This window comes from Tenebrio molitor, chromosome 1 (genome assembly GCF_963966145.1).
Source record: "Tenebrio molitor chromosome 1, icTenMoli1.1, whole genome shotgun sequence".
NCBI lineage: Eukaryota > Metazoa > Arthropoda > Insecta > Coleoptera > Tenebrionidae > Tenebrio > Tenebrio molitor.
The window spans coordinates 35,983,849-35,999,216 of record NC_091046.1 but is presented as its reverse complement, the minus strand read 5'-3'; the positions used below and the strand labels follow the sequence as shown (position 1 = coordinate 35,999,216).

Here is a 15,368-nt window from a genome sequence, read left to right as displayed (position 1 = left end):
TAGTCGGTGGAAAATTACCAAATAGCTTCTGTACGAAAAGCAGCCACGAATAATTTCGATCAAAACAGTTTTAATTAATTGAGGTAGGTCAACGTACAACTTTTTTTACTCTGGATGCTAACCGTGATGAGTTTAGAAAACTTATAAAAAACGACGATTCACTTTCTTTCACCCGCTGGCATTTATATTAATAATCCATCACTGTCACTTTTCTAGACAAAATAGACGTTTAAATTATTGTTATTGAGATAAGATTATTTTTTGTCCTGTACCAATCAAACTGACAATTAATTAAAGGTTTGAAGTAAAACTGCTGGACACTCACGTTTCAAATTAAGTAAACTATTCAGGCACAAATATAACGTGTTATTAAGTTGAAGACGATGAGCGCTTAAGAAGATGTAAAAATGTTTCCAATTAACCAATTTACACCTACAACACCTCTTAAATTACGCGCATTTTACAGACATGGACATCTAAGATAAGTGATAATTAATATGTATGTACGATCAGACAGTAAATAAAATGGTGGTAATAACCTGTCAGTTTATTTTTATACCAGGGCAGTTCATCAATTATTGTCCTTAACATAGAAGCATACAATTGAGAAATTTGAAATTATTTTATTTTTCAACATAGTCCCCTGAAAGATTTATACATTTGGCATATCGATGCTCAAGAACTTTAATGCCTTTGGAAAAAATCTTTGTCTCGTTTGCCAAGCCCCTCATTCACCGAAGTCATCACCTCTTCATCATCAAAAAAATAGGCTCCTCGAAGATGTCCTTTTAATTTTGGGACTAGAAAGTAGTCACTAGGGGTTAGATCAGGAGAATTGGAGGGCTCTTGGAAATTTTCAAAACCTGCGTTGTGAATAACAGCCATCGAAGCACAGTTTTTGTGTGCGGGAGCGTTGCGAGGTTGTCTTGATGGAACAGAACGCCGCATCTCAATTTTCCTCGTCTTTTTTCTTTTATTGCCTGGCAAACCTTTGGTAATAATTTTGCATAATATTCACCAGTTATGGTGTGCCCACGTAACAAGAAGTACTCTTTCAAAATCCCAAAAAATGTTGGCATGGTCATGGTTGAGGTGGTGACGCGAAATTTTCGAGGGGACAGTGAGCCTTTCTGCCTCCATTTTGACTCTGGATCATAGTGATGGACCCAAGTTTCACCTACGTGAAAAAAAAATCATCTGGATCTCTATTAATCAAGAACAAATTGGTCTCAGCGGTGACATGTTTCTGTCATTGTCATTTTTGGTGCCCACGTGCCGATATTTTTTCCACTTCATCTTGCAAAATTTTTCCACAGTACCTATAGAAAAGCCACATCTTTCCGCTATAAATTTGACAGTAACTCTTCGATCTATGTTCTACATATGTTAAGGAAAATAATTGATACACTACCCTCGTACACTCATTATTTTATGTATGTAGTACCTACCATTTTATTATATTATATTGAAAATCGCACGACACTTAAAAATAGCCAATAGAAAAACAGAATGCGGTGTCGTTTCTATAACAATATAGAGATTTCCTGGAAATTTTTTGCACCTAGCTAACCCAACATGAAATTAATAAGTCGAAATTTTTTCAGCCAATCAAAATCATTTATTTATTAAAAATCCAAGAAATTTTGTTGTTGTCTTGGTTATGGCTCGTGAACTAATTTTTCTATTGGTCTTTAATGAGTGTCGTACGATTTAAAAATTTATAATTTAAGAAGCATAATGTCCGTGTCGTTGCGATTTTCTTACCGAATATGCCCTCGTGCATTGATTAATATCCAGAAATTTTATTCTCATGCATTTCCAAAACGTAATTAGCCCTCGTGTTCCACTCAAGCTAATTAATACGTTTTAGAAATGCATTCGAAAAAATTTCCGGAAATAATCAATGCACTAGGGATATTATAAGTGATTATTACATTATAATTTAATTATTACATCAAGTATTCACAAAAGTTCAATTTTGATTTATACAAAATATTCCTTTCCTTATATTTTATATATTGGGTGATTCAAAATGATTGTGGCCAAGTATGGCAACTATGTAGGAAAATTTATGTGGCAACTGTGTGGATGAGGTAGAGTTGTCATTTGTATGACATTTCATAAGCGTGCATTTGATTTTTTTGATATCATTACACATTGATTTGACAGTTTTCAAAATTGCGCGACTATGAACTGTCAAAGAAATATCACCTCTACCCTAGCCACACAGTTGCCACATAAATTTTCCTACATAGTTGCCATACTTGGCCACAATCATTTTGAATCACCCAATACATACATATTAGGCATTCACGATCTTTTTGGGACCGAGTTGGCTATGATTTTTTCTTTTCATGTTGGACTAACTGACTCAGTGATGCAACGGATGCAATTTTCTTTCCTGTCAGTGTCTGTTCGACATCTTCTTGCCACCGCATTGCCAGATTTTTTATTTTAATATTCGTAAGAAACTAAATGATTTATTAAGTGTGCAAAAATAATTTAAATTTCCGTCAAAGCAACAGTCAAAATAGCCAAAATAATTTTATTACGATAAACAATTTCTATTAAACGATTTAATTTAATTTAAAAAGGACAGACCAGATTTAAGAGATCCGGCAACAATGTACTTATTCAGAAAATATAACCCTAAACTGAAAACAACCTAATCTAACACAAAAAGTGTCAATTTCCTTTAGGGAATGTAGTTATCACCGAGGTACTGCCAACAAAATCATTAGATGGTCATAGCCAACTCGGTCCCAAAAAAATCGTGAATGCCTTATAGCGGGACATTTTTTTAACATTGAATATAGCCTATACTTATTCCCTATGTTCAGTTTTAAAAAACACAGGTCAATGCATGTATGTAATCACGTAACCAAGGTAACGAAAATAAGTACTTGACAGTTTAACAAAATGGTCAAGTTGTTTGAAGAAGAAATACACATAATGCAGTTATTCTATCTCAATCAGAGCATTAGAGATGTGCGTGACATTTCCAATGCAACACATGATAGACCAATTCCATCAATCGGAACAATTTTTAACATTATTTCAAAATCTCTGGTGTTCAGTATAGTTGGTTGCATAGCAACTCACAATGCATTGATCTGTGTTTTTTAAAATTGAACATAGGGAATAAGTATGGACTATGTTCAGAGTTAAAAAAATGTCCCGGTATTTATAACTTAATAAAAAGAGTGACACCAATTACTTTTCGAATTTGAAAAGTTTCACGAAGTTTGAAACCGTTACAAGTTGTTCTGCATACTTTACAGAAAATTCTTATTACCTTTATTTTATATTAAGTATATTTTTTTTAAGTTAATAAATAAGAAATGTTTAAAACGACTCTAGTAGACACGATGTAATTTGAACAACGCATCATTCGTCCTATTATAATTCAGTTTAAAGTAAACAAACAACATTTCTGTTCTAATAGTTTAATTATGCCACATTTAATTTTAAATTGCTTTATTTTAATGATTTATTAGAGTAACGTTAAAACGCGTTTTGTCAACAAAGTTGACCTTTACAGCATAGAGTAAATAAAAATCGTAAAATTTTGTACTCGTAGTACACATAAAACAGCAAATAAATACAGTATGAAGACTAGTTCATTTTTTTATTATGAACTATACAAATTATAGGTTTCTGAAAATGTACCGCGTTATGTGAAAGTAACATCTGTTACGGTAAAGAAGTGAAATATTAAATCAAGAACCAATATCCGCTTTTAGTGAATTAAAAAAAATTCTCCATTTGTCACAATTTTACAAGATGAAGACGTCCTGATATTTTGAGAAGTAAAGATTGAAGTTAAATGCGATCTCGCGAATAGGATCAATTCACAATAATTTACTTGGCATTGAGGGTATCGGAAGAAGTATTGGAAAAAGTTATTCAGAAATCAATTTTGATCTCATGTTCCGAGTTTTTTACATTTTGATTTTTTAATAAAACCCAGGCAGTCGGAGTTTTGCATAGAGTGTCATGGAAATAATTATGTATTCTTTGTTGAGACAGATATTGAAACACAAACTTGTACTGAAACAATGAGCTTACTGCAAGTAATTCATTAATAAAAAAATCAGAGCAATAATTTTTCCTTCAAACTCGATGCATGTAATAAAAATTAGATTCTGAACAATTTTCTTTAATAACTTCTTTCTGCACGAAGTAAAATATCGCAAACTGACCCTATTGCAGTTGGCTGGGATTACAACTTGAGTTGAGTTTAGTACTTCAAAAGATACACCTCATGAAGTTCTACGATTGTGCAAAAATTCAAATTTCTACTTCTAAAAATAACGAAAATATGAGGCTGTCTTCGTCTATGCAACACACTGTATATTACCTTAATATTTTGTAGAAAAAAAAAACTATAAAAACATTACACGTTACTCAAATCGTTTATGAAACGTGTTAATACAGTAATAATTATTATTTTGTGTATTCGACAAAAATTCAACAGATTAAAATTTTTTGTTATAATAAAACTTTCAAAAAAGTTTCAATGTATGTATATGGCAAATGCATTAAAAACATATATTTTTATTTGAAATAGTTGGTACGTGTGTTTTACAATATTGAATTTCAAATATGTCAACTTGTCCTTGTCGTTGTTTTGTTTTATTAGAAATTATTTCTACCGATCTGTGAAACTAAAAGTGAAAATGTAACAACCGACATTTCTTATTTTTAGCACGACCATTGACTTGTTTTATTTGAAAGAAAATAATAATTCAGATTACTCACCGACATTTTGCTTTTCTTATCCTATCATTAAAGTCACCACTAATCAATAATGAAAAGCACACATATCCTGATCGACTGAATGTCTGAGCTTTCTACCAGTAAGAATTGCACTTCAAACCCCACCTACTACTATTAAAAATTCTATACACATAAAGGGTCCGAAAAGTCTGCACGGAATATAAATATGTACGATCACAAAACACAAAATGCACGGACACCACGACCACCGGTGAATGGTGTGCTTCGAAGTTCTTTACTTAACTATTAAAACTTCTAGCGACACCAGATGGGCTGGGTAAGGTGAAAGGTAAATCAACAGCGGGGAGAATTATAAAAGAATTCGTCCGGTTTGAAGAACTAATTATTGTTAAAAGCGAGGGTATGTCACGAAGTTCCTAATGAAACGAAATGACTTCTGCACATAACAGATTTATCAACGGCATTTGGAAATGTGGGGCAGGAATTTAGTTAGTTGAGTAAAAGTGACAATTGCACTGTGCAAGGTTTCTCTCAAGAGAGTCTCAACGAGACGATGTTACTTTAAGTTTGTGACTTTATTCCTTTTTTAAAAATTGATAATATCTTCACGTACTTGTCAAGGTCTGTCGAATATTTTTCCTGTTCAATACAAAAAAGAGCGAAGTATGAGGATCTTCGCGTTTCAGGAATTTAGAGTAGTGGTTTTTTATTGAGAGCAAAAAGAAGGTCATAATTTAGCATTTGAAACCGAACTAGACCATTGTGTTTTATAAGAATTTCTTCCGGGGTGACAACAATATTTGACCAGATACTGTTTCAAGTTGATAGTTTTGGTTAATTTTAATTATGGCAGTATGTAGTTTTAAAACTACTTTTTAATATTACCATAATTCCGGAAGAGTTAGCCATGATTTTGAAAATCACTTGGTTTAGGTAAAATGCAGACTTTCATATCATAAATCACAAGAGCATTTATTAAATTCTTGGTAATTAATAAAGAAACTTTAAAAAATGTATTCTAACAACAAAAAAACCTAAAATGACCTATGGGTCATACCACTGTGGGCTGGTTTAGTGTTTTTTTTCCTTTCTTCACTTTCTGGGAGTTTTTTCTTTAACTGAAAACTGCAGAACAATTTTTATTGCAAAATCGGAGTCTATGTTATGCCATGCTATGTTACTAAAACGCTTGTCCGTCCTTTTTGACACACCCGATATAACCCTTAATCATTAGGGACTATTTGTCCCGTTTGTGATGGATTTATTTAAACACAACATGTTAGCCAATGTGTTAATTTTGAGTTTATTATTTAAATGCAAAAAAAAAACAGAAAACGTGAATACAATTCATAAAGTCTCCAAACATATTCAGTAATAGTTTGAAAATTTCATTGATCATTGATTATTGTACAACCGGTCCAAATGCGTTAATGAACAATGATACATTGTTTGAAGTCCAATCGTCACTGTTGTCCAAAATAACCTGACATCTGGGAGTCACGAATTCCATCAAATTTTCAGCACAGGTCTACAAGAGACGATCAGTGAGCGTAATTCTGTCAACTTAACTTCCTAAGCATTATAAGTTTTCTTCTAAGCTTATGCTTTACAATTGGATACGCATTCGGAAATTGAGAACACCATTCTATGCGATCGATCTCGTTTTCTTCTTTCGTCTATGGTTCATTGCATCGTGAAAACTATTCTTTAGGAGATGGTAACAAACATTTCTGATAGACTCTCACCAGCACTACTGCCTTTAGATTTGCTGCAGATAACAACAAATCTCTGAGTATTTGACTAAAGGCTCAAGCATTTCTTGGCCCGGTATTGTCCAGAGTTCTTAGAGAAGTACACCGCGCACAACTCACGGTAAGTCGTGCGCTGTGCACAACCGCGTAAATCTAATCAGTTGATACCGATGGAAGCGTTTTCTTAGAAAAAGCCAACAATGCGTTCAGCTGAACTTTTTCTAAGAAAACGCTTCCATCAGTATCAACTGATTAGATTTACGCGGTTGTGTGCAGCGCACGACTTACCGTGAGTTGTACGCGGCGTACTTCTCTAAGAAACCGTAGCTTTAGACGATGCATAATTATAGCATAGTCATCTTATAATACAAATCTACGAGTATATTTATCTAAAACTACTGATACTAAAGTTCTTTTTAAGAGCATTCCACCTTCCTGATGGCATAGAGCTGTTTATGAATTTTTTTGGAGGTGCAAACCATCGTACTAAGGCTTTGTTGTTTGAATGAATTATATTTCGTAAATTGTCGATAGTTTTAGAATGTTGATATAATCCACTTCTGGACATACTGAAACAAAAATCAATATTTTTGCACCACTTGGATGAGTACACAAGAACAACGCTTGGCAGGTTGAAGCATATGTGGAACTCATTTTTAACACGGTAGGTGTCAGTATACGAAGACCAATGTGGCGATTTTTAAGTAGGACGTATTTTAAAGTAGGTAGGTACATCCTCCATATTCTTAAAATGATATTTTTTGGATAAGTCGTCAATAAGTCCTAGGTACCAAGTTTTAGTCAAACTAAGGGTCGTAGATACAAGTCAAGATTTAGTCAAGTTGCATAGCCTGATATTAATTAGGGACCAACAGTGTAGAGTAAATTAGAAGAAATGTTTAAAATAAGGAATTGCATTCTTAAAAGCTTATATGTTTACATTCACCGTGTAGTGTTTCCTTTTGTCCTGGCACATCATACATCGTGGTAGTCGAAAGTGATATTAATTTCGTCTGCGGTAGGGCAATTTTATACAGAATCTGGCTTATGCTCTCATTGTCGGTGAATTTCCGTGTGCATACTTATTGCAGATTTTTAACTATACTCTCATTTTTGACACATACCTACCTGTTTATCATTTACCAAAGATGCAAAATTAAAAATGACGGAAACAATCAATCTGCTGCTGCTATTGTGCAAAGAATTGTGGAATTGTGGTTAATTCTAAAATCTGCCCAAAAAATTTAAAATTTTGATATATTTTTAAAAAATTGCCGTCGTTTCATAAGAAACAGAGAAAGATTAGAAAATGCTTTAAAAATGTTTAATAATTTATTTTCGACTAAACTAATACATACTAAGATATAAAGTAAATATTTTAACAAAAAACATAAGTATGATATATAATTTTTTTTCACTACTAGTCTCAGAAGGCTTCATTATGGACTCTGGAACCGACCCCAGAAGTAGAATTTCTCTCCCAAGGTTAATAATCATTTTCATTATTAACCTAGGTGAATAATGAACAGCCGTCGCCTAGCAACCAAAGATTATCGTTGATTTCATTGGTTAGTTCGTAGACGATTTTCATAGCAACCGTTGAAAAATGAGAACTCGGATCGTCGCATCGGACAAAATAATTTTATTAATAATTATTATCCGAAAGGGTTTTAACGTATCTAGTAGTGGAAAAAATAGTATATAAACCACGGTGAAGAAGTCCCTTATAGCCTTCGCGCCTTAGAACCCTCGGCACGCCTCGGGCTCTAATCTTGGCGCTCCGGCTGTAATCATGAACTCCTTCACCTTGGTGTATAACATACTATTAAATGCGACGGTAATTAAGTATTAATGACAGAAATCTTAAATAATTTTTGCTAAACATATTTTTCTGTCTTGAATATTCATCAATTGATATGCGTTGAAACAATTATTGTAGGTTAACTTTTGTAGATTTCTTTCAAAAGAATGAAACGAATCAAAGGCTAGATTTCTTTTACCATTTAAAAAAATGATTTTCTACTGATGTAATTTTGGCTTTGGACAATTATCAACACTAAAACTGTTAAAATTTTTATTGGTCTATCTTATTGGATAACATCCACACACCATAAAATCCGAAAGTGCGAAATGTAATAGTTGAGATTTTTTAAGATATGAAAATGCACTGTTCCAAAGTGTAACTTAGTAAACAGATTACACCTTATATCACGGTAGAAGAAACAAGAACAGTAAGTATGTCCACATTTACTCCGCCAAAAGTTTGTCAGTAAAAATGTTAATGTTCTAGTTGGTAGTGTTATACCAACTTATCGTTTTATAATCAACTATATTCTATACATGTAATGCGAATTGCGTGAACGTGTTATTGTGTGTGACTATTACGCACAAAATTCACAAATCTTTGAAACAGTGAAATACTTTCACTTTTTCTAAAAAAAATTACATAATTTTGCTCTACCTGCTGAAAATATTTTTAAATGTTTGTTTTACTCTCCACAAATCATAAAACAAAAATTGAATCGAATTAACATACTTACCTCAACTATTAAGATTTGGGGCAATTTTCAACATCCATAAAAGTGATAAACATTTCGACACTTAATTTAATTGTGTTATAAGTATAATGTAATTTCAAGATCTGAAATAATAAAAAAAACTTTATAGATATCGAGCGATCAAATTAATTTGTAATCGAGTCATCCATGGATTTGAGTCTGTATGTCTTTTGCCATTGATATGTCAAGATCTAACCTGTGTTTCAAGCTGTGTTTATTGGAGCGTGGAGTTCAAGTAACGACATACGATTTCGGATTCATGGATAACTCGATTACAAATTATGTAATTTGATCGCTCTTTACAATAAATGTAAATAGAATTAAAACGTTATTTTTGAACGTTTAATAACGAATGTATAACGACAAAACAATAGAAATTATGATAAAAAAATTTGTTCTATTTACATTTGCATTTACCCTTCACCTTTATGAAAGGAAGGATCACAGCTTTCATTTGTTTTATATCTTATTGTTTACGTATAAAAACTAATTTTTTGATCATTATTACGAATATTGTGTCATCTGAATAGAATTTCTGAATTTAATAATTATAATTTATTACAATAACAATTAGACATAGATAGGTACTTTACAAATATTTCCGTTATAATATGTAATGATGATATTTTAAAAACAGACCACACTTAAAGTTGTCGAATTAATTTCACATTATAAATTGTTAAATGAATTGTTGAAAGTTGAACTAATATACCTACGTACCTACCTAACCTACCGCAGACAATAACATAATAATTTGGAATAATTTTTATTAAATTCTTTTGAACAAGATATGAAAAGTTTATGACTTCATTTTCTAAACATGTTTAGAACGTGGTAAAACACGTGACAATACTATCACAAACAGGTCACGTAGGGAAGTAGTACGTTTTAGTAAGCGTATGTATTAAAGTTAAAATTAAACTAAATACATAAGTAAATACATACATATTTGAAAATTTAGTAATCACAGTCCTTAATTTGAGATAGGTAATTATGTTTTAAATATTTTTATGGAAATGTCACGCGATTTCAGTTGAAGTACCTACCTGCAATAACTTATTATGAAACAGTTTAAATGCAGGATATCGTCATTTGCTGCAAGATTTTCATAAATGCTTCAATAGGATGCGCCTCACGTATAAAATGTCATGGTCAAAAAATTTCCCATTTGATGTTGATGAATAACTTCTTAGGCATTTTAATGTGTTTTAATATTATAATCCCAAAATATTTATGGATTTACTAATTTCAATATTATAGCCGTTATTAGTTATTCAGATTTTGGGCGAAGAATAGCTACGGCTGCAATATATTATAAAGATGACTAGAAGGAACCTTGACTTTTCACATTTTATGCATTAACTTCCACGTTTAATTGTCTAGTTATGGCAAAAATTTTAAAAGAACACGTGATGAAAATTTACTATTACTTTTATATTATACTTTTACTCTATATTTATAATTTTGATTGATAAGATATTATAAATTATTTCATAATCATAGCCAATATGAAAATTTGAGAAACTTATCAAATAACTTGCTATTGGCAATTAAAGTTCAAGGGTGCACGTCAACTTTATAAAATGCTGTTGTGATACAAACGATTTATTTTATTCTTCCAAACCAATTCTGACAAATAGAAAAATATATGAATATTTTTTAAGCATCTGCCTGAATGAATTTTCATTTGTCATAATTTACATTTTACACGCATGATTTAGTAATTTGCACCCACATATTATGTATGTTACGGTGTTTAATTTAGATTGTACGCAACAATAAATTAATTTAGGTAATTATTACCTAATAGTAATTCATAACTTTCTATTTAAACTTTTTGACGTGCAAAATATGTAAGCAAACAACTGTAATGATTTCAATAACACCATTCAAAATTTTGAGCTGTGTACAGAACATTGTTCGTAAGTTAGCGCAATTTTAAAGCAACATTTTAACATATTTTTGCTTGGCATTGAACACTGCCGTTTACAGTTTCAACTTTTAGAAATGAACGCAGTTATTTCAGTTTTTGTAAGCACGGTTTGATTAAAACTTTAGTTGTATACACGTTGTTTGGGCGTCTGCAGTTAAAGTTGTAAAAAAAATATGTTTGAAAGTCAGCTTGATTACTGGGATAGTCACGAGTTGTAAAATTTTATTGCAAGATTTAAATTTTCACGTCGTATATATCTAAGGAAACAATACTCAAGTTACGTTTGTTGAAAGCGGTACCTAATATTAATGGTTCTTAAACTGCCTGCATTAAAATTCAAATGTTGTATGATGGGATATCCGGACAGATTGCAACATACGGAAGAGTTTGAGAGGATCGATAAACACTTTTTTAATGGTCCTCTTAACTTGGAACTATACTCACATTGTTCGAGAAAGTTGTATTACAACCTTATCTATATTTTATAAGACTTAAAAATTTATTTCTACATAATGTTGCGCGCACTATTAAGAGGTTAACAATCTCAAAATTAAAGACAGTTTGGTGTACCAAGATCCATTCAAAAAATTCATATTTTAACGATTGTAATCAGAGCAAATATAAAATATCTACTATTTTGTTAATTATGGCTAAATATTTTACTTATTTGCAAACAGAAATTTAATAAAATAATATTTATGAAGTTCTTACATTTGTAATATAGCAATATTATACAGAAAATGATAGAATATGGTGTGAAACTCAATGTAATACAGGTCATTATAAATAATTGTCCCATCGCAGTTGGCGTTGAAAACCCACAAACATTTTGGATGTGCCGCCAGCTTCGCAACGTTAGAAAACTAGTAGACAGATATCCACTACTACTACAGCCGGTAGCGCCACCTATCAGCGATACTACTCTCACTCATGTTATGAGGCTTTATTTTTTATTTATTTATAAATGTTAAAGTGCTGTATTTGCCGCTTCTTCAATATCTGCGGGAAATCTGTCGTCGATATCGGCATCGTTAACGTCGTTTTCTTTGCATTCCATGTTTACGAATGCAATAATGTGGAATTGAAAGTGTTTTACAAAACGAATGAAAACTTTTTTGACGTTTCTAATAAACAAATGTCAATACAAGACTAGCTACCTGATTTTTACCGCAGAAATTAAAATAAACATCAAGAATACGACTGCGTTTTTTAATGCAATGCAAACCAGTTGTATAAAAAAATAGATGTATGATGGACGTGTTAAAAGTGATTTTATTTTGTTCGTGGGGTTGGTCAACTCGCTGCGCTCGTTTCCCAATCTACCCCACTTACATCATAAATAACTATTTTTGTTCGACACTGTCAAAATTTGGGAATTTTCTCCTGTGTGAACGGATTTTGATAAATGTCACAACTTGTCAAAACGAAACGTCAAGCTAATTTTAAAGATTTTAAGCGATTTGGAGCCTTTAAGGGGCTCGTCGAACAAAAAAACGTTGTATTCAATTCGTTTGTGTGTAAATTGGGCCTTTTTGTCACTTGTGGGCCTCGTTTCACTCGCGTTTTAAACTGGCTCACTCATACCAAAAAAGGCCCAATTTACACACAAACTCGTTAAATAAACTACCATTTTTCACTACTAATCTCAGAAGGCGTCATTATTGACTCTCGAACTGAAGTAGAATTTCTCTCCTCCTGGTTAATGTATTCTAGTGCATTTTGTAGTGTTGGGTTAATTTAACACAATTTAAAATCTCCCAATCTCTCGCTGGACGAAGTATATTATTATTAAAGAAAAGTGAAAATATGACAAATGTTGTCGCACTATCTAATTTGCGTTTTAGTAGCAATACATTCTTACTTAAATGCTATTTAATAAATATTTGAAAAGAAACCCAATTTTTGTAAAGTAAAATACAATGAAAGAGAAACTTTATTGTCGATAACTTTGTTTTTTCTAAAAAGTTATTTTTCGCTTCTTAAGTGTTGGTACTTAGGCCATGTATGAGCTATAATGTAAAATGTCCAGGAGTATTACAACAATAAATTATATTGTCAGGATTGTGAGTAGGTACACTGTTGCTATTTTCAATTAGACGACCATTAAATTACAACAAGGACATTTCACATTAAATTAATTTACACAAAATTCATTCTCGTGTCGGTATTTTAGTTTATAAACTTATTTATTAAATTAACTGTTAATTATCACATTTTTTTAAATAGATTGTAGAGCTTCACCGCTGCATTCTAGCTAATCATTTTACAGACCTTCAAGTGAATGTGGAACATAAATCCTCGTTACAACCACTATTTCCTTATTCATTTTCAGGTCACAATATTATAATATTTTTCTTCCTGTAGTTTTTCTTTTTCGCAAATTTCTTCAGTTTCTAAGTCAACTTTAATTATCAATTTTTAGTTTCTTCTCCACAAACTTTCCTTTTCGTGACTTTCTCTTCAATTCTTCTAATTATAAATTTCAAGCCTGGTCTGTATTATGGCCGTTTTCTACCACTTTGTGATATTCATGTGCGGTCTTCAGTTTTCACAAACGGACAAATCAATTCAGGGCTATGAAGAAAGCCACTTGAGTTTTTGATATTTTGTTGCGAAACTGAAACAGCAGAAGCTGCAAATACAATACGTGTAGTTCTATCGAGCGATCAAATTAATTTGTAATCGAGTTATCCATGAATCCGAAATCGTATGTCGTTTCTTGAACAAAAAACACAGCTTAAAACACAGGTTATATCTGGGCATATCAATCAAAAAGACATACGGATTCAAATCCATGGATGACTCGATTACAAATTAATTTGAGGGCTCTTTATAAGTCGTTTCATCGTAACTATCCACAGCTTTAGAGGTGCTTCTTCGTTTCTAAAGAATAATAATGTTTCATGAATTACCTAGATAGGTAATCATTAGATCATCATGGTAATCATTAGATAATGATTGCCATGGACAAGGGCGTAGCAAAGGGGGGGGGGGGGAGCAGGTGGGCCCGGCCCACTCCAGAGTCCTTCTGGCCCACCCCAGAATAAAGTAAAACACATTAAAAACAAGATACATCTGCAATATCTATCTAGCATCAGTCTGTGGTTTAAAATCTGGCCCACATAATCTATAACTCTCATATTTTCGTATGGAATATCTGATCATTAAGTAACAGCAAAAAACTTTGTTTTTCTTCAGAGTGCATGAGTGTAGTCGTTACACGCTCTTAAATCATCTTAAAAGTCCCCTATGTTCAAAAAATTCGTAGATAAGTTTTTTTAATCTATACCTATGTTTTTGGCAGACATGCAATAAAAAATGTCGAAACAGAAAAATAAATGAAGTTTCCAAACTACCCAAAATAAAAGTAAATACAAATAAGGAAATATGAAAACATAGGTAATCTTCGATTTTATTTTTTGGTGCTATGATTTTTTTAAATTTTGATCAATAGCTTCTCAAATTTTAATCAATCTCTGTCTCAGCTCATTACGCATAATTACTCAGCAGCACTCTAATCTGTCTACTTACGTGTATATTGTCCCACAGATATTCAATAAGGCTTAGACACGAGCTTAGGTCAAGACCTCTCGCAGACCGGTTCATTACAGTGAGTTTCTTATGCTGACGAACAGCCTGAGCCAAACAAAACAAAAATGGTACAACTTGAAGTTGAAGGAAACCTTCTGTCCGGCGATTAATGTGATCAATGACTAACAGTTATGTACAATTGTACATATTTCTAAAGTTTAAACCATGAGTGATCCTCTCCCAAAACTAACAGTCCGCACGATGTTGTACCTACCTACCATGAATATCGCTCATTTTGACATTATGTAGATCCTCATTCGTCTGTCATTATTTGATGGTAATGAGACTAAATCTAGAGTCATCTGTGAATAGTGTGCTCACCTTTCCTCAAGAAAACTTAAACCGAGCTCTGCAATGGGCTGCAGTCAACAGATTATTCGAATAAAATGTTGGCTGATTTGCATATTATGTGCCTGTGAAAACTAGTGTTGAAAGGATTAACTTGTTACAAATCTCAATCTATGTGTTTGCAACTTCAAAGAGCGATCTTGGAGTGATGTGGTTATTCTTGATCCCCTGTCCTCTGATTTTCTAACGTCTACTCGGACAAGCCGCTGGTCATTGAGTAATATGTAGATATATGTATGAGTGAAGAGTTACTGTAACTGTACATTCTTACTTTGAAAAAAATTCGATGCTGTCATCTATTAATATTCATAATACCGTAAAACTACAGAAACTTTAATTAAGACACCGCCAAGGCAAGTTAAAATGAAAAACTAACTAAACTAGTAAACTATCAAATCACGAGGACGCCACAGTCTGGTTTCTCTTATTATCCTCTACAACAAAATG

At 32.3% G+C, this 15,368-nt stretch overlaps 2 protein-coding genes across 3 annotated transcripts in view; both read right to left on the bottom strand.

Moving 5' to 3' along the window:
• LOC138127155 (uncharacterized) overlaps window positions 1-5,043 on the bottom strand; it is a 39,323-nt gene extending 34,280 nt beyond the window's left edge. For both annotated transcript variants that reach the window (XM_069043021.1, XM_069043031.1), the window contains exon 1: window positions 4,762-5,043. In XM_069043021.1, the coding sequence (XP_068899122.1) occupies window positions 4,762-4,767 (6 nt within the window). In that variant the 5' untranslated portion in view covers window positions 4,768-5,043. The remainder of the gene's footprint in view (window positions 1-4,761) is intronic.
• The window catches only part of LOC138127231 (delta(3,5)-Delta(2,4)-dienoyl-CoA isomerase, mitochondrial), a 108,181-nt gene that overhangs the window by 47,492 nt on the left and 45,321 nt on the right, over window positions 1-15,368 (bottom strand). The gene's annotated exons all lie outside the window — the stretch shown is intronic.